Consider the following 19939-nt stretch of genomic DNA (forward strand, 5'->3'; position numbering starts at 1 on the left):
GCAATATCATTAAAAGATATACAAAACTCCTTCGAAAAACGAAACCTTCAATAACCTTCAAGAAAAACATCATAAACTTCAACAGATGATAATCTAATATGTAGGCAAGTCTCAATCTAATTATGAGATTAGGAACAACACTGTTCCAATTTTTAAAAGGGACATATCAAGAAAATCTGACTTTTTCCATGTTTAAGTGCCATAATTGGGTCCCAAGTACTTCCATCAACCTAGAAAATGTGGAAAAAGACCACCTAGTAACTTAGTTTTGGTAAACCTTTATCTGCAAGCATGTGACAAAATGGGTAATTGAAATTTGGCTCCCCTTGTGATGTCAGAAGGGGATAATACCACCTCTTAATCTGCACTATCCAACCACGCCACTGCCATTTAGTGCAGAGATCAGCTCATTTGTATGTTAAAGGACATCTCCAAAATGGCAAATTTTTGCTCACACATAAAAAGTGGCAATTTTAACATGCTATAATAAATTATCTATACGGTATGTTGAGCTAAAACTTCACATATGTACTCTGGGGACTAGGGCTGGGCAAAAAAAAAAAAAGATTTTTCGATGTATCTTTTTTTTTTTAAACCTGGTCAATTCAAAATCGATTCTCAAAGGCCACGAATCGATTTTTAACAAATAAAATAACCTGATTCTGTTTGATCAAGGAATGACTTTTATCAGCATACATTTTTCATCTTGCATCAAAATTGTATTGTATTTAACATAATTGTATGCATTTGAAAATTAGAGATGGGTTCTGTTTTAATGTACCCAAGTGTACCTAAAATAATTTTTAATATACAGTTTAATATACAGGTTTGTGGCTATTAATTTCTTTTAATTAATTACCCTTGTAAACTTATGTTCAGTGTTCTTTATTATAAATATAGTATTTGTATTAAATCTATATTCATTGAGTCGAATCGAGAATAAAAATCGATTCGAGAATTGGAATCGAAAGGAGAATCGATTCGATATCTTGTGAATCGAAATCGAATCGATCTGGAACATCTGAATTGATACCCAGCTCTACTGGGGACACCAAATATTTATTTGACATCTTAAAAAAATCTTGTGAAATGTCCTCTTTAGTCTTTAATATGGCCGTATTTAGTCAATATTTAAGATATCAAGGTTACAATTTTAAATAATGTTCTTTATTATTTTCATTATGTAGGATGATTTTATGTAGTAAACGGCAAATAACAAAAAATTGAGAAATTCAGCTTGGTTTTCACAGACTGGGCCACATATTATAAAATTATGAACAATATAAGCCTATTTCCTTCTCTAGATACATTCAACCAATACAACATGTGTGCTCCCGGCCAAACAGCTGCATACAAACTACAGAACAAAGAAAAGACTGGAATGTTATCCTGTACTGGAAAAATCAGTAAAACAACACGGCAGTGCCATCCAAAGCAGAAATGTGCTTCATCTTCAGCAGACGCAAGCGAAGCATTTCAGCCTTCAGAAAGACAGTCTGCTTTTAATTAAGGTGCAAAGGAATCGACTCCGGTGCGAATCCCATATGCTCAAATAGACCTCACTTAATAAAACCTGAACAGAGGAAAAGGTGAATTAGAAAACAAAAAGAGGAGAATGAAGATGGTATGGAAACGGTCAGAGCTGAAGCTGTACTTGATCTGCAGTAAAAGGCGTGCAAATAAAAAAAACTTAAGGATAAATGAGATATCCTGAACATTAGTGAGAACAAAATCTGACCTTTCTAAAAGGAGGCCAGTCCTCCTCCCCTGCTTGGGTCAGGCTGTCGTTGTGGTCACAATCCGTCTGAAAGATGTTTGCCGTGCTCAGTTTGTACAGGGGTTTGAGTGACACTCCAGACGCATCCCAGAAACGCACCGTGCCATCCTCATGACTACAACAACCGAAACCACATGACATTGTGACAATTGAAAGAAATAAACACAATGATACTATCGGTTAAATCCAGGCCCACTGGATGTTTTATCTAAACGTTCATTAACCATTAAGCAGCTGTACAAATACTTTTCATTGGTTTGTATTAAGACATTAAAGCAGAGCATTAAAATAAACACTCACCCAGTTAACAGCAGTTCTTTCGGTTTTGGATCAGGTGCTAAGTTTTTCCCTCCACATATTGGCCAGTTCTGTCAGAATCAAGAAAGAGAGCGTAAATCAGGGCAGCCACTTCAATGGAAAAACATCTGGCAGTCCTAAAATTCGGACGAAACTACATTAAATAAGCACTTTGATCCTGGTTCATCTTTTATTTGCTGTTGTTAAATAAAATAATTTTCAGAAATTTGCACCAATAGCTTATAAGCCATAAAAATCTAAAAATACAGTGCCATTATGCTGTTAATTCATTTTACAACCCGACAACTAAGGGTGTCTTTTTTGAAGTTATTCACCTAACAGATGTCGCACGTAAATTGTTAATTTTGATTGCTGCCGGAACGAAAGAAAACGTAAGCCAACAAAATGGAGACATCCATGTGTTATTTACATCCACAGTACGTTCACAGGTTTTTAATGTTATGAAAGTAAATAAAATATGGCAAGTAAATAAAATAAGTTATCAAAATCTTGGAAATATATGCAGCATTCTCTGCTTTCATAGGTGGGGGCGTGTCCACTGTCTGCACTGAACCACACCCACTTGCAGGAAAGCTCCCGTCTCTCTCTAAACTTTTAAATACCGCTACAATGTGCCATCGAGTGCCGTCATCGAGCCATCGTTTTAGGCCCGCCTTAAAAATCCTGAATTTAGAAATGGTAAAAAAATAGTCTAACGATCAAACTCTACAATACGAAATCATTCAGTCTTCTGCAATACATTTCTAACATTAATAATGTGTTTAAAAACTATTTTGAAGATTGTCTTTACAGAGCTTTCAAACTTTTTATATTTTATATTTTCAAAGTCTTATACATTTAGTTATTTTTATTAAAGAGCATCTAATTCATTGCAAAAACCAAGTTATTTTGTATATTTGGTATAATACAATGTGTTTGGGTGGTTTATGGTTAAAAAACACATTATTTTCCACACACCATACATTTTTGTAGCTTCAGATTTCATTCTTTTTCTAAAATGCACAGATTTTGTACAAAACTCATTGATTTTAAAAGCTCTGTGTCCTTGATTGGCCAGCTAATCTGTACATTGTGATTGGCCTGAATACCTCTGACATCAGGAAGAAAACTGTTGCCTAAAATCCATGTGTTTGCATCTCCAAGAAAGGAGATTTACGTTAGAGACAATAACTCGCGTCGTCGTTTACTTTGGGGTTTGTAGCTTTTGCATATCATTAACATGTACTAATACACACTTACACACCAAAGGAAATGTAAAATTGTGAATCGGACCATTGGTGCTCTTTATAAATAATGAACTGTATCAATAGCAAAATGCGTAACTGCATACAACTGTAGTATATTTAAATTCATTTAAAATCACAAAACTGCATCGACTGTGTCCTCACCTCATAGTTCTGCAGAGGACACTGCTGTTGTCCGGCACTGATCACCCTTTCCCACAGCTTGGGCGGCACATTTGAGATGTGGCATGAGCAAGTGATGGCGGAGGAGTGCAGTGGAGCCAGATACGGAGCAGGGACTGTGGGCCAGCCGGCCATCTGAAGATCAATCACCACAAGCTCCTCTTCCAAAAGAACCACAAGGGCTGAAGGGTCATCAAATTCTACGAGACAGAAAAGTGGTTGCAACCGAAGTCCACCCACAGGAACCAAGAAAACATTCCCTGAAACCAAAGAAATGCATTCCAGCGTGGGCCTGCTGTGCTTCATCGCCAGCCTGCTTACCACTATGTGTGTCTGTGGAGTGGATGGTAAAGAAGTCTATGACGCGGGAGGTGAAGTCCAAGGTGACGTGGTTGCTGTTTTGGAGGATGGTTAGGCAGTGTCTGTCTCCGTAGCTTGCCCTGGGCATCCCACCACTGAACAGCACCAGAGGAGCCCTGTGAGAAGATTACAGAGAGTTAAACAAGCAGAACTGAAACATAATAATAGACTTTCGATTTCTACATGCAACACCACAAACCCCAATTCTGTTGTCCTCCACAGGATCTTGTTCACGGCTTTGCAGGGAAACGGGCCTGAGACGTAAAAAAGAAGAGATGTACAAAATTCAAGTTCGAGAAACCACCAAAATACAGAACAGTAAAAATGGCAAAGTTAAAAACTAGGAAATATTTGAAGATCCCAAGCAACCATCAGTTAATGCTGAAAAGAGCATTTGAGGTTTATAAACTATTTTAATAAGTCTGGAGTGGGATTTTAATGGCCTAGCTTTGGTATTCATTTCCGGACATTGTGAAAGTTAAGCATTACAGCATGACACAAGCCATCTATTAATTTATAGCTATACTAGCAGAACAACAAACACAAAGCAGCCCAAAACTACAGTAAAAGTACAGCGTTAAACTTTAATGTATATCAAAAAGTGCTATGGTACCATGCTACCCTTACAACAAACCAAAAAGTAGGAGGGGCAAGTAAAGAGTAAACAGTGAGTAATTGTGCAATGGCTCACCATATGGTATGGTTGAAGAGACCGGGTCATAAGTACAAGGATTGCTGCTGCTGACAGCCCACACCATGTATCCACCATCACTATGGGAACTGACAAAGCTGTTACCCGACCGTTCCCAGACCAAACTCTCCAGCTGCTACAAAAGTGACATGTCCACACAATACACACGGTCAAAAAAACAAACACAAAGGACAAAAAGCCAAAAGGTTCAAGTTTAACCATCTGGACATTTTGACATCAAGCACCCTTGATTTTAAAGATGTAATTTGAGCCATGGACTTTTGCCCATCAATGTGAATTTTCAGTGCTCGGTGTCAAACATTTATAGGACATTTAAAGACTAAAATGTCTTTTAGACTCTATTTTTAATTCTGGCCTTTAAAATCACATAAAACCAAAGCCATCTGAAAGAAATCCAACACATTTGCGCACACCCACCCACCTGTTTTCCCAAAAAGAGGTTGTCGACATGTCGATTGTTAAGGTCCCAGAGTACAACCAGACCTCTGCTGTATCCAATGAGGATTTTATCAGAGTCTTTCGGATGTTCCTGCAGGGACTCCACCGGTCCCAATGATTTTCCACACTTGTATTCTTCTGGAACGCTGAAGAGGGGAATAACAAGTCATGTGAATATTATTTCATTTCTTTGGCGAGTGAAAACACAGAATGTAAAAAGTATGGAAAGATGACAGGAGCGAGCACAACGCTGTACCGGGGAACATTTCAAAGATTTATATTCTTTACAGCGCCACTCATCTGCATAAACCAAAGCCAGAGTACAAACTAGTCTGCTCTCTCAAAACGCTGCCACTGTGACAGCACCACACTTTTAAAAAATGTCCCCTTATATGCACTATTTAGGTACAGATTTGTGCCTCTGAGATACAAGGTACAAAAGAGTACTTTTTAAAAGGGTATTTCCATCGTGACAGCTTTTGTACAGTTATGTACGAGCAGCAAAATGTAAAAATAGTAAAACGTACATGAATGTGCAAAACAACACCTCAACATTAACTCTTTCCCCGCACCATCATTTTAATAATTTTCACAAAAGTTTAATAGCTTCCAGAAAATGTACTTTAAATATATAAACATATAATATATCAAATGAAAGAACAGATCATCTGCTTTGAAACCATTCTATCTTCATTTGTTCTCTTTCTATCACCTCTCCGATATGGGTAGGTTATTTGAAAAAAACAATTTGAGCAAAAAGCTGAGAAGCGCATTTTGTGAAGGACTTTTGATCGAGATCAAATGCAGAGGAATGATCAAAACACAGAGTTTGAACAGTTTGCCCCAAGGGAATACTTCCTTGTTTAATAAAGTGGGTAAGAGTGCCACCTAGTAAACAACAGCGGAAATACGGATTGCCGGAAAAACTCGTCATTGGCAAGAACGTTTTCTCGTAACTTTCTTAATGGGGGGGATAAAAAGACTTTTTCCGGCATCTAGCAATGAGACTGTGAAATGCAGAACAGTTTGTCTGCTTAGGGCTACTGTAGAAACATAACAGCGCAAAATGGCGACTCCCATGTAAGGGGACCCGCGGTGTATGCAGATAAAAACAATACATTTCATTTCATTTTGTAGGTTCTTTATACACCACAGATAATATAGTTTAGATGAATATTATATTTAGGGATGCACCGGCTGACCGGCCATAAATCGAAACCGAGCGTTTTTTGCTTATAATGTGCGAGGTCTTTTATCAGACCAATTGTTATAATTTATATTTGTGCTGGTCAGTTATGAACAATAGGTAAAATTTAACTGCTAGCAAAAACTATTTGGTGGGGCCAAATGATTTCAGATGGTTACAGTTATTGTTTTTAATAGCCAAAACCCAGTTTAGGCCTGTTAAATACCAAATAAACATCTTGCTTATGTACATTCATTCTTTCTTGTTTGTTGCTTGATAAGAATAAAAAAAAATCGGAATCAGACAGGATGCTTGTAAAAAACAAAAAGGTATTGGAATCTGCCATGAAAAATCAAGTTCCACATTGCACCTTTTACAGAATTTAACCCAACGGCTTGTGTGGAAAATTTCATACTGAACACTTCTGAGGGAAAAGTGCAGATTGAAAGGTTCAGTCAGTGAGGACTGCGCTGCAAGCTTTTGAGAACAATGCATCAAACATTTGGTTTCAATTACGATTGATTAATGGTTTTAAAGATTGAAGAGGAGAACAAATAGAAAATAGCAAAATCAACAAGATTTAAAGTAAAAATCAGTGGTTCATTCACAAAAATAACACTGCCAAAGATAACACGACATTCATTTGGTGACGAGTTCAAATTCAGTTTGAAAGCCAGACAAATGATGACCAATCAAAAGCCACAGTCCGGGATTCCTCTGTGGCTATGGCATGGATTCAAGAACTGGAATGTGCATGGTACACCCACAGAGTCGGGATGAGATGCAACCATGAAGGGGGAGGAAAGAGATATGGAAAACACGGACTGGAATTACCATTATGGTGGCTTGAACAGCTTTATTTACTCAGTTTCAAACAAACAATTAAAACTTTAAAGTGGGGTTTTACAAAGACAAGTAATGGGAGGTTTTAAATGATATCATCAAGCATAGCTCTGCATTAATCTAAAAAGAAATCATGAGAAAAACAAACAAACCCAAAAGCAACACATTAGTTCTCACAGTCTGGTGGTTGGAGCAAAAGAGACCACAGTGGATGAGTATTAGGTTTCATGTTTGCAATAACACCACAATTAACAACTGAAAAAAAACACTCCAAAGAGATTAAACCAAGTCAAATGTAGATTTCTTACATGCCTTAGGGATAAACACATCAACATGAAGTACACAGTTTTAAAAACAATCCACAGAGTATTTTCTGCTATTCTAAATCGTATTAATTGCCTGAGATGTGTGTGCAATGCTTAAATTCCCTCTTTAAACATCTCCTCGGCTCAAGCTCAAGAGATTTGGCACTTGGTACAAAAGCATTTTGTTCAGTAGTTTCCCGGCTGACACATACTTATTACCAGTGGCTCTGATAGGGCGCCCATTACCCAAAACTGTGCTCAGCTAATGAGCAGTTCAAGGTCTCTCTCAGAAGCAGATGAGGTCCACATTTAGCAACCCAAGCTGTGTGTGCAACAGAGCACTAAGAAAGCTGTAATTTATCTCAAGATCTTTAAAGAACAAGACAACCAGCATGTGTGATTTCCTGCCCTGTAACGGGCATAATTACAGCCCTCTAAAAAACAGATGACTTTACACGAAAAATTATTTATAAATATTCTTATAACCCAGTACTCAATAATAAGATACATGGGCTCATCAGACCCTTGAAGCAGAGGCCATTGTGAGCTCCAAACATCTAACCGTTGAGGTGTGAACTCAGTGACTCAAGTATGGGACAGAAACTCTTGAGCCCCATCATGCAGCTTTGCTGACAGGGTAATAGACAGCCACAGCTGGGGGCAGAAATGGGCATTTAGCCCTGAGCGAATCGGGAAGTAAGATCCCTCTGTAGAGTCCATGAGCTGTGCATCAAAAGCACCTTGGGGCCAAATGAAAAAAAGAAAATAAATAAAAGGTTTTGGTGCAGCTTCATTAACCTCATGCACAGACCTCTCAGATGGGGAGGGGGGTCCCCAAATGCTTCTTTTATGAGGTAAGTGAACAAGCTGGGGAATCTGTCTAGTGCTTCTGAGTCACAGGCTGAATAATTTTCCCATTACAGACATTGTCAAATCCTCTGCAGAGCAATTACAGAGGAAATTAGATTTTAGGATTTTTTTTCGCAGAAAGTTTGCCTAAAAATAAAATCGTTATCTATTTTACGTTCACATTTAAAGCGACCTACTGCTAAAATGCATAGCTTGAATGCACTGTGTGTTCCCTGGGATCAAACCTATGATTTTTCACTGCACACAATGGGCTACTTACCCTAGTGTCTTATAAAAATAATTTGATTTCTCAATTCAAGTTTTTCTCAAAAGTTCAGTATTACATATAAATGTTTTTGTCCCATTTAGTAATCCCAAATATTCGTCACACTGTGTGTGAAAGGGTTTAACTCTTTCACCGCCATTGACGAGATTATCCGCCTTTCCGCAATATCGCTATTATCCACCAGGTGGTGCCCTTCCGCAACTTTTTAAACCCGGAAGTATTGCCCTATGGCAAGCGGCTGCATGTCCGTGTCTGTTTTAAAGATCGCTCTGAATGGGATCTCTATGAAAAGTCCGTCACAAAAATGGAATTATCTCTGCTTTTTGCTCAAAATGTGGTGTTTTTGCAGAAACCTACCCATATTCAAAAGCTGATTACAAAAGAACCACTGAAGGTAGGATGAAATTTTTTTTTGAAAGCAGAGGGTCTGTTCTTTCATTTGGTATATTGTATGTTTATATATTTAAAGAAGAACATTTTCTGGAAGGCATTAAACTTTGGTGAAAATCATGAAAAACGCTGCCGCTGGCTGGCAACTTTTTTTAAAAACGCTGGCGGTGAAAGAGTTAAGGTGCCAGATGAGTATGCAGAGGAAATAAATGCAAGACTTACCTCTGCATGATTTCATCCTGGAATAGGGACTTGTTTAACAATGTGAAAGTGGGCAACTCCAGGAAGTGAATCCCACCACCTTCAGTTCCCAGAGCAAGAAGATCAGAGTTTTGTTTCAGGAGCATAACAGTTACACGTGTCACACTAAAAAGAAAAGGGAACACATCCATGTCACGGCCTGGACAAGGTGATCAAGGGAACCACAAAAGCAAGGTAGATCAAAAATAAATGCAATAATACTAACGTTCAGTATCTTTTTAAGATTAAACACATTATCCGTTTAACATTTTCAATAGTTTAATAAATGCAGGGCGGCTTTGCAAGATGGCCAACCTGGTGCTTTCAATGCCTGGCCTGCCAGGCAGGGTGAAACTGTGGACCTCCACCAAATGACACCGACTTTCTCTTTGCACAATCTCCCACAAGTGAATGCTGTTGTCATCCAAAAGAGAAAGTATCCTTCCCTGTTAACACAAAACATACCACACAGCTGAAGTACCAACCACCTCATAAAACGTGGCGTACATATGGTCTAACACTTAATAGACCTCACCCAAACTTTCAAAGCTAGTGCAGTATGCCAAACAAATAATATAAATGTGTACGACATGAGCATATAGGCTTACCTGTCCATAAAGGAAGTGTATCTGTGTGACTGCAGCAGTGTCTTTGTGAAGTCCTGTCATCTCCACTCCAGGGGCACCATATCTTAACATGCAGTCAAGGAATATTGCACAGTTTTGCATATCGGTTTTGTTTTACTCAAGTAAGAAAGCTTGAAGTTCACCCAAAAATTACAATTCTGTCATTATTTACTTACCCTTAAGTTGTTACAACCCAGTACAAATGTCTTTGTTTTGTTGAACACAAATGAAGATATTTGTAATCAAGCAGAGAACAGCGGGACCATTGACTGAACACTGGAAAAATAATACTATGGTGCTTAAACCATTGACTCTGGTTACAAACATTGCTCCAAATATCTTCATTTGTGTTTAGCAGAACAAAGAAATGTATACAGGTTTGTTTAAAACAACTTGAGGGTGAGTAAATGAAATGATTTTCATTTTTGAGTAAACTATCCTATTAACAGTTCTTCCAAAGATATTAACTGTCATCGTTTATTCATTCTCTAATCAAGTTTAAAATCTACTATTGTTAACTTTATTTAGTTTACACAAAGAGAGCTCAAAAAGAGCCCAAAAAGTTGATGGTGACCAGGCTGTCCATGGTCACCATTTAGTTTCACTGTATAGTCGCAGTTGGGTGGTAACTTGTAGCTCCATAGTTCATTTCATTCAAAAATCAATTTTGGTAACCCTTTACAACTGCCTGTGGCTTTTGCAAATGAAATATTTAACAAAAGTGAAGTATAAAAAAGCATCTGGCTAAACCTCGTAACTGCACTGGATTGTCAAAGTGTCTGTAAAACCTCATAACTTCATGATAATGATATACTGTCTCTAATAGCCTGTGCAAAGCACTTTGTTTTATAGCATGACATTTTGGCAAAATGACAGAAAAATTTAGCTACAATAAAGGATATAACCAGCAAGTTGAAGAAAACGTAATGAGATACACATAGTATCTCATTTACAACCATTTAAATTTCAATAAGCCCAACATTATTTACTCTGGTAAATGATTTAATGATGAAACATACAAGTGTCTGACCAAAACAGCAGCAATATAATTTTTTTTTAATTGCGTTTAAAGGGGGGTTCAATGGTATTTCGAGCATTTTGACTTATTAACACGGTTATAGAGTTGGTTTACTCATGCTTAACGTAGGCAAAGTGTCAAAAAAGCAGTTGGGTGTGTTACAGAGTATTTCTGTGCCGAATGCACTTCGCCAGTGTTTGTACAAGTTTCGGAAAGTTTTTCCGATTACAGGTCCAACTGACGTATCAGGGGTTTCTATACGTATCACTTCTTTATATGGGCACTTCCCATGGAAAACCGGCCCACCTGTCAATCAGCGGGAGACGCTAGAACTTGCAAACATCACATCACCCGACACAGCTTTGTTTAATTTCGAAACCCAACAATGGCACAAAAGAAGAAGTGTGTTTATGGATGTAAGGAGAAGAAAGCCAGCCTTATGAAAACAATGGATATAGTTTATTATCCGGGGTAGCAGCGGAGTTTTGCGTGTGTGTTTGATGCGCTGGATTTTCCCAATCGGGTCATGAGTTGCATGCGGTAAGTAAGACTTCTGTCTTATGTTGGAAATAGGCGTGTGGATATTATATAAATGACATGAACATGTAGTGAATCATAAGTTATAAGTGTTGTATAGTGTTGCAGAACTCGTACTCGCTCCTCCCGCGGTAGTAACTCCTCCTTCTTTATTTTTTCGTACGTCATTGGAAAGATTCGCTAAAGCTAATATTTCTTTTATAAATCTGATTAAACTAAAGACTCTTCAGAGATATAAAGGATGTAATACTACTCTATAGGTCCTCCAGATTAACATCAGAAATGCAGAAACAGCGTGTTTTACGTGAGCTTTAAAACTTAAAATATAGCGGTTTTATATATGCTAAATTTTCACCTGACATTCCACAGACAGTTTCATTCGACGCACGTGCGCTGACACGATACACGTCTGGATCCGAACTTTACTTCCGGTTTCATTTTTTTAATGGTCTAATTAGTTGCTAAACTGATTCCTTGAACAAATGCCTCGTCGAAAATAACAAATGTTTTGGTTTCCTTGGTAATCTATGTGTTGTTTTTTTGCTTGTTATATAAATAAACTCATTTAAAGTACTTTGTTATTTATTGTTAGCAGAGTTTACCGGAAGTTACGTGCGGACCACGACAGCCGCTTGTTTATGTTTTTTACTGCTGAAACCGTCTATAGATTGAGGGGTCATATGATGCGATTTATGTTTTCTTTTTTCTTTGGAGTGTTAAAAGCTGACTGATTGAGATTGATGTATTCGGAACACAACCATGCTTTTAGAACAATGAGCTTTGTAAACAAACGCATTTCAGAAAGGCGGGGTATAGATAAGCAACAATAATGTACGGTATGTGATTATTAAAAATAATGTGTTTTTTTTAAACCTTAAATTCAAACTTAACTGCACAGATAAAATCCAACACGTGAAGAAGCAACAGTGTAAGACTTTAGTGCATGAAATAAATTAAGAGTTTTCTCTGATGGGAGTAAGAAAGCAAAGTCATTACAGCCAATCATATAATGCTCATTACATACAACCCACAGATCTAAACACTAAGAACAGAACGGAAATAAAATCCGTGTATGGGCCAGTCTGATCTTAAACGTAAAACAGGAAAATAGAAAATCTTTTCTTTTGATTTGTCAACAGCTCCCAAGCCGTGCAGACTTTCATTATTGTTCAAATGATTTCTGGATGGCTATTGTCTGTTTCTCATTACAAACTGCATAGCCGTCCGCACTCTTAACAAAAGAGTGAATATCTAGGTCAAATCAGATCCACGTAAAATGAGCCCAACTCTAGAGAGGGAAAAATACAGAGTAACTGAGTCTCAGAGTAACTGCAGGCCTTTGCGAAGAAGAACAGCGCTATAAAAGTAAAGTTTTGATTATAAAGATCACACATGTGTTTGGAATTTACATGCATGCATTTGGCCTTTGGCTTTAATCCAAAGCAATCATCTATTCCTGTGAATCGAACCAATGACATCAGCAGCACTTCAAATGAACTACAGGAACACAAACTATTTTAACAGTTTTCCAAAGTAGAAGCAGACCAACAAAACGTGCAACATGCAAACATACTGTGCAGTATGCTGCATGTTAGTATCTCATCACAACTAATTTCTCTATCCAAACCTGCTTGTGACAAAGGATGCATCTGATTGAGACTAATGAGAAGAGATGCAGTCGCGGTGTGAGCACAAAACACACAGTCAGCTCGACCGAGTTCAGAACAAAAGCTGAGACTGTGTGGCACTGCCTTGCGTCACCCGGGCCACCTCGCTCACAGAGAGCCACTTCACATCTCGCCTAATCAAGCCTGTAATGTCTTACACAACCAAGCTCTCAAACCTATGACGAACTGTCCTATTCTGAAGTCCCCTTGCTTGCCATCTCCATTATTTCACCCAGGATCAAACATACTTCAGTGGGTTATTTGCAGAGGGTGCTAATATGCCTCAAAAACGCTATGCACCAAGCTGGGAACTGTATGACATTAAATAAATCTTGCTTCCCTATAAAACCAAAACGTGCTTTTTTCACTTCCATTTCTGCATTTGGCAGACCCTTTAATATAAAAGTGAACTCAGTGCACTGAACATTTGTGTTTTAGTCATCCTAATATATATCAAAATAATCCTAATATATATACACATATAACACATTATTTTTCACATACTGTACATTTTTGGAGCTCCAGATTTCACTTTCTTCCTGAAAACGCACAGATTTGGAAAAACTGTGTCCCTGATTGGCCAGCTAATCTGTACTTTGTGATTGGCCTGAATACCTCTGATGTCAGATGGAAATGTGACGCTCCTTACCATGTTTGAAAGATTCGGTCACAATGCAATGCTAACAGGAGTTAACTTACAGGCTGTGAGTCCAAGCGGGAGGAATTATGATAATGTCGGTCTTTACTTCATCACCAATCCCAGGAAGTAAACTGTTGCCTACAATCTGTGTGTTTGTTGTAGTCCAAGAAAAGAGATTTACGTCAGAGATGATAACTCGCGTCATCGTTTACTTTGGGGTTTGTACCTTTTGCATATCGTTAACATGTACTAATACACACTCACACACCAAAGGAAATGTAAAATCGTGAATTGGACAATAGGTGCTCTTTAACAATATGTTCCCTAGATATCTCTTCCAGATGAAGTAGAGAAAAACTGGTCCACAGCCATCTCCTCTACATAATTAAGGATTACGTCATGCGCCTGCAGCAGAAAGATGAAGACAATGACAAAGAGGTGGTAGACATTGAACAGAAAAGCAAGCAAGCAAAAAATCATACTAGAATAAAGAAACAAAAAGTATGTGAAGCATGCCAGGAGAGCAGGGTCTTTGAGGCGAGTGTGGGAATTAAAAAGAAAAGAGACTTCTGCAGAAGTCTCTCACACTCAGCGCTGACTATTCTACACGTCATTAACAGAGAGGCCTGTCAGTTTTCCCCTAAAAATCTCCCTCAACACAGTTTACTGTACAGTATATACAGAGAAAAACATGATCCTCCCCCAAATTCTTCTTTCTTGGCCAACCAGTCCACCTCAGTGCATTGCTAATGGTGCAGAGATTAGAAACCATGAGATGGTGGCACTCATGCTTTTGTTGACATGGAGCAAAAAAAGAGATTTCCTGTTTGTGGTGAGCAGCGAGACGCTACCTGATTCTTCAAAACCCATCTGAGATCTTTGGCACAAGTGTCAGTTGTCATCCCCGAGCGTTTTCATGAGCTATACTAACTAAGATGAGAGATCTTGACATCTTCAATCGTCGCTCTAAGAAACACTCAAAATCCTGCTTGTAGTTTCTTCAGCTACAAGCCTCACATGAATACCATCGAACGTAATAAGTACAGACTCAGAACAGAACTTGATATTCCCAAAACTCGCCAAAGCACACACATTCAACTTAGCAGAGCTCAAAAACATTTAAGATTTCATTCTATACAAGTGATCCTTAAAATGTAACATATCCAAGTTGTATTAGACGCCAACATGTATTCGATTTAAATTAGTTTTACCCAGATGATCAATGTTAAAGGCAGAAATAGAGCTTACTGTGATGTAAAAAAACAGAACTCAGCCAAAGCAAATCTAAATGCTTTACTGTAACACCAAGTGTACATTCATTTGGAGAGAAAATGTATGTATTTTTATACAGCCTGGCCCTGAATGTAATAACTGCTCTTCTTTATTACATTTACATTTATTCATTAAGTTAAACAAACACAACTTACAAATGAGGAAATCAAAAACAATGGTCTGCACAAAAGAAGTTTTTAGATGCCATGTAACAATCAAAACTCTTTTACTAGGTCCCAGACTGCGTTCACATCTCAAGCCAAACCCCCTCAGAAGGCCTATACTGGTCATCTCTTCACATACTCCCAAAAATACTTCACAATTACTCACTCAAACAGCAAGTTAGTAAGGGATAATACAATTTCACGGTCTGAATAGAGACAAACAGCAAACACTGTGTCCAAAGTCTAATGCAGTAAACATACTTCGTCCTATATTGAAGAGATGAACTAAGAAAATTAATTATGTTCTTTTTACCCAACAACTGACGACTAGTAAATTGAATTAATAGCAGACTCAAGTCAAGACTATAAATGCTAAATAAAAGAAAGATAAAGGTGTCCTTGCATTCTGATATACCACTTATGACCCATCTAAAGTAATTTAAAGGAAAACACCATGGTTTTTCAATATTTTACTATGTTCTTCCCTTAACTTAGACGGATTAATACATACCTATCTTTTTCAATGCGGGCACTTAATCTTTGTACAGCGCGTCGTGAATGTGTTGGTATTTAGCCTATCCCCATTCATTCCTTAGGATCCAAACAGGGATGAATTTAGAAGCCACCAAACACTTCCATGTTTTCCCTATTTAAAGACTGTTACATGAGTAGTTACATGAGTAAGTATGGTGGCACAAATAAAATGTGAAGATTTTTAAGCAGATAAAAATGAGAACTATATTGTATGGCAGAAGAGCACCAAGTTTGCAGCAATTTGACCTCGGGCACAGTAATATTGACAGTAGTCAGGAGTGATGATGTTACTGCGCGCCGAGATCGAAGTGCTGCAAACTAAGTGCTCTTCCGCCATTCAATATAGTTCTCATTTTTATCCGCCTAAAAAAAAAAAAAAATCACCACGTTTTATTTTGTGCCACCACACTTACTTGTGTAACTACTCATGTAACAGCCTTTTTTAATAGAGAAAACATGGAAGTGTTTGGTGGCTTCTAAATTCATCCCTGTTTGGAATGAATAGGGCTAGGCTAAATGCTAACACATTCACGATGCGCTGTACAAAGATTAAGGGCACGCATTGAAAAAAAGATGTATTAATTTGTCTAAGTTAAGGTAAGAACATAGTAAAATATTGAAAAACGGTGGTGTTTTCCTTTAAATGATTTGTTTCTTGGAACAAAGACAGGGGCTTCCAAAGTTGTAAATGGTGGGCCATCCTACTGACAACACTTACAAGACAACACCTGCCCCGGCCTTTTGTATGTACAACAATGAAATAATTTAGCCACATGGATTTGTCTGAAAAAACGGAACAGACATTCTGTCAATTGCAGCATCATATATGATATGAGCTGCTGTCGCACAGCAAAGCCACACCTGTTGCAAAACCTTGGATCAATCCCATTGTGCACGCACAATATTTATAGCTAAACTGGCATTTTGCGTTTTTTTTTTTTTTTTTTTGCTGTGTTTGTTGCAATATGAAGAATAGTAGATGACTACATTTTGTGTAGCCCTACATGGAATAAACTGTACATTTCATATGCTTAAAATTTTTCACCACGGAGACAACAATTTTATGGGCAGCCCTTCACCATATGGTGCAACTGCACCTCTGGCAACACAAGTTTGATTCCTGGCTCGAGGTCTTGTGCTGATCCAGTTTTCCTCTCTACACCCTACTGTATATTTACTTGTCACAAACTATACTGTCCTATTAAAATAAAAGAAACTACAACTTTAAAAATTATCACCACGCTCCGCTCTTTAATATTCTCCAGACACTTTAAAAACTGCTGCCCTAAACTATAAAAATAAAAAGTGCCAAAATTATCGACACACAGCAGATCCTGCTGAACTTTGGCTTGGTAAGCACTTCTAAAAACACGACCGGTGAACTTTGAGTTACCCATAAGGGCGCATGGCCATTTTCAGTTCATGTCACAACACATTAGCCTGACTACTGCGGTTCCTTCATCTGTTTGCTTATTTCCAAGTCAAGCATAAGAATTCATGAGCAAACCCTTTCCCATCCATCAATCTGCTACAATTTGTAATTAAACTGCGACCACTGACGTGGAAATGTTTCTCAGAATTCCACAAGGATTCTCCCCATTCTTGTTACTTGGTTTCCCAAAGGTCTATAGATTGCTTCAAAAACCTGAAGTGCGTTTCGGTGGGGACTGTTTAAGCCTCCTAGTGTGTCCATGAGGCACACAACAGAATATTAATGACTTGAGAGAAAAGATATGCAAACGGACATCTAAACTTCCTTTAGCAGTGCTGTCTAAATCCATCAGGGAGGCAGAACTTATACCGTAGTTATGAATCCATGAATGAATCTAAGAAGGCATTTAAGTGTTTCCTCAGCTGTGTTCAATCAGAAGACGGGACACCCCCGTGCGGGAACATGAAACATAGTATCAGACGTTCATGAGGCAGTCTGCCAAACTAAAAGTTTTGATAAGCCCGTGCCTCCAGACCAGACAAATATTTGAGATTCTGCAGTGGCATAGAAGCAAACTCAATACAGAGTGAAAAAGACTTGACACTGATAGCTGGGACAACAAGACTCAATGCATTCAGATCCCTTAATGTAGAGCAACCACATATGAAGCAATTAAGGAAAATATGGCTTTTTAATATTTTCTAATTAAAATATATTAATTATATAGGCAACATACATTAAATTATGTATGCAATAGTTTATGGGAGCTGTGTGCCAAGTCTTATTTGCGTTATCAGTTTCAGTTTATTTTAGCCTCTGTGAAAATGATATGAGACTCCTCTTTGAAGTCTCAGTCCAAGCCATAATTAGTATGGCAAATGAGCAACTCCAGACGCTAATGCCTTTAAAAAAGCGAGAAAATGTATTAAAGGGATCGTTCACCAAAAAATAAACTTGGACATCATTTACTCACCCTAACCTCGCTTTTAACCAAGATGACTTTTCTTAGAAGTTAATGAATATCAATGTAAATTCAATACAACAGCAGAATATTATGACTCACTTTAACACCAAATAAGTCTTTAAATATCAGCCATAAATTACCAAAGTACAAAGAACATGGCCACTTTACCTAAATTAATGATCAGCATCAACCCGAACACAGAGATGGACACAAGAACATAAATGTCAGGTAAGCATTAAGCTAGTGAAATTCTTTTCATTAGGGCTAAAGAACGATTAAAATATGAATAGCTTAATGCTGCTTGCACATCGCAATGAGGTCCATAGGAGGCATTCTCGAAGCTAGCACAGTTAGTTCAGTTTTAACGCACATGGGAGGGTCCGTGTACGCATGATGCAAATTTTACCTTTGGAAAAAGTATGCAGGCACTGCAGAATATAGTATATAGTCGTCGGCTGTGTGTGTTAGATAGGGGTGTGATGGATAACAAAACTCACGGTTCGGAACTTTGGATCACATAACGGTTTTTGAGGCACGGATTGGATAATTTTTCGCATCAGCAAAAAAAAGGGGTGGGAAAAATCTAACAACAAATAAAGAAATCACAAACATTTATAAAAAATAAGAAAGTTGCACTTTAAGTAAAGTTTAAAATTAGCTTTAGGTACGGAAATCGAATCAAATAAATAATAATAATGTCTTTATTGTATGAATTAAGTATAATTATCATTTTTTTAGAGCTACAGAAGTGATTTTGTCTTGGGTTGTATGATTAACATTAATGACACAGACTTAAGTAGGTTAATTGAGGTTACTGTCTCTTTAAGAGAAGCAGAAACTGGTTTCTGACTCTAATCCATACATACACTTAAGACATAAAAAAATTTTATAAGAAAAAGAATCCTTTGGAGATCATTTGGTTTGTGTGTGCCCTGTCGAGAACAGAAAGATTTTATGTTCGCTAGCTTTTTGAAACGCGTCTCTCCATGTATGCACTATTGAGTGCACTTAAATGCGCGCACACAGAGACGGAGGGTGAATTCCAAACGAGGCATGAATCGTCGTCCCACCTAAAAACGCTACGTTGTTTTTCATTGCTTTATTCGCCAAATGTTTTTTAATCTACTACAGTATGAGACACAGTGACGCAACTCTCTCTAAAGTTTACACATCAAGAGTTTTGATCTTTGAAGAGCATAGTGATGATCACATCTGACTGGAGCTGGACCGGACACATTCAACCGCATACATCTGTGCGTTCAGAAAGCTGCTCAATTTAGTGCCTTTTTGTGGTTAAATTGTTTAAAATTACTGGAATGTTAACATTTGCAAGGTCTTGAACCATGTGCAAACGATAAAGTTTCCCCATTTAAATTTGAGTATTAATCCACAAATCGCATGCAAGCCAAACCATGGGTCGTGATCCGTACAGATACAGCACTAGCGTTTGACTGTACGAGTACATTCATGTACGGCGAGTTCAACTTTAGGATTAATTGTGGCTGTCCTAGTAAAAGATATAAACAAATGAGGGTAACCGTCCTCTCTGTAACTAATGAGAGATGGATGACGTGAGCTCCACAGGCACACTCCCATTGCTAGTCGAACAAAAGTCAAGTTTTGTCATGGCCACGCCCACTTTCTGTCACCAAAGTTCACTCTTGACTCGTTTGTGTCGCCAGAAGTTGCCAAGCTTCCATTGAAAGGAATGAGATTGCACCGAATGCCATTGCTGGTGCTATTGTGCATTACGATCGATCATTAACATTCATTACGATATCTTCGCATAAATGGCATTTGTTAAAATTTGATTAACATGGCTGAAATAAAGCAGATATTGACAAATAAAGAAATTGTTTGAGGCCCCACCTTATTTTAGTGTGGTAATAGTCGAACGCAGAAGCATCCCAACACTAATTCTGACATTTGAACAACACAAACAGCCATGCAGACACTGCCAGTCACAAAAGCACTT

General features: G+C 37.9%; 1 protein-coding gene across 1 annotated transcript in view; it reads right to left on the minus strand.

Moving 5' to 3' along the window:
* The window catches only part of llgl1 (LLGL scribble cell polarity complex component 1), a 41547-nt gene that overhangs the window by 13905 nt on the left and 7703 nt on the right, over positions 1-19939 (minus strand). Inside the window, exons 3-12 of the mRNA XM_065265859.2 lie at positions 9719-9800; positions 9426-9556; positions 9093-9236; positions 4995-5157; positions 4553-4688; positions 4061-4115; positions 3823-3977; positions 3484-3701; positions 2078-2145; positions 1739-1892 (exon numbers count right to left, since the gene is read on the minus strand). Coding sequence (XP_065121931.1) covers positions 1739-1892; positions 2078-2145; positions 3484-3701; positions 3823-3977; positions 4061-4115; positions 4553-4688; positions 4995-5157; positions 9093-9236; positions 9426-9556; positions 9719-9800 — 1306 coding nt within the window. The remainder of the gene's footprint in view (positions 1-1738; positions 1893-2077; positions 2146-3483; positions 3702-3822; positions 3978-4060; positions 4116-4552; positions 4689-4994; positions 5158-9092; positions 9237-9425; positions 9557-9718; positions 9801-19939) is intronic.

This window comes from Paramisgurnus dabryanus, chromosome 3, assembly GCF_030506205.2.
Source record: "Paramisgurnus dabryanus chromosome 3, PD_genome_1.1, whole genome shotgun sequence".
Taxonomy (NCBI): Eukaryota; Metazoa; Chordata; class Actinopteri; order Cypriniformes; family Cobitidae; genus Paramisgurnus; species Paramisgurnus dabryanus.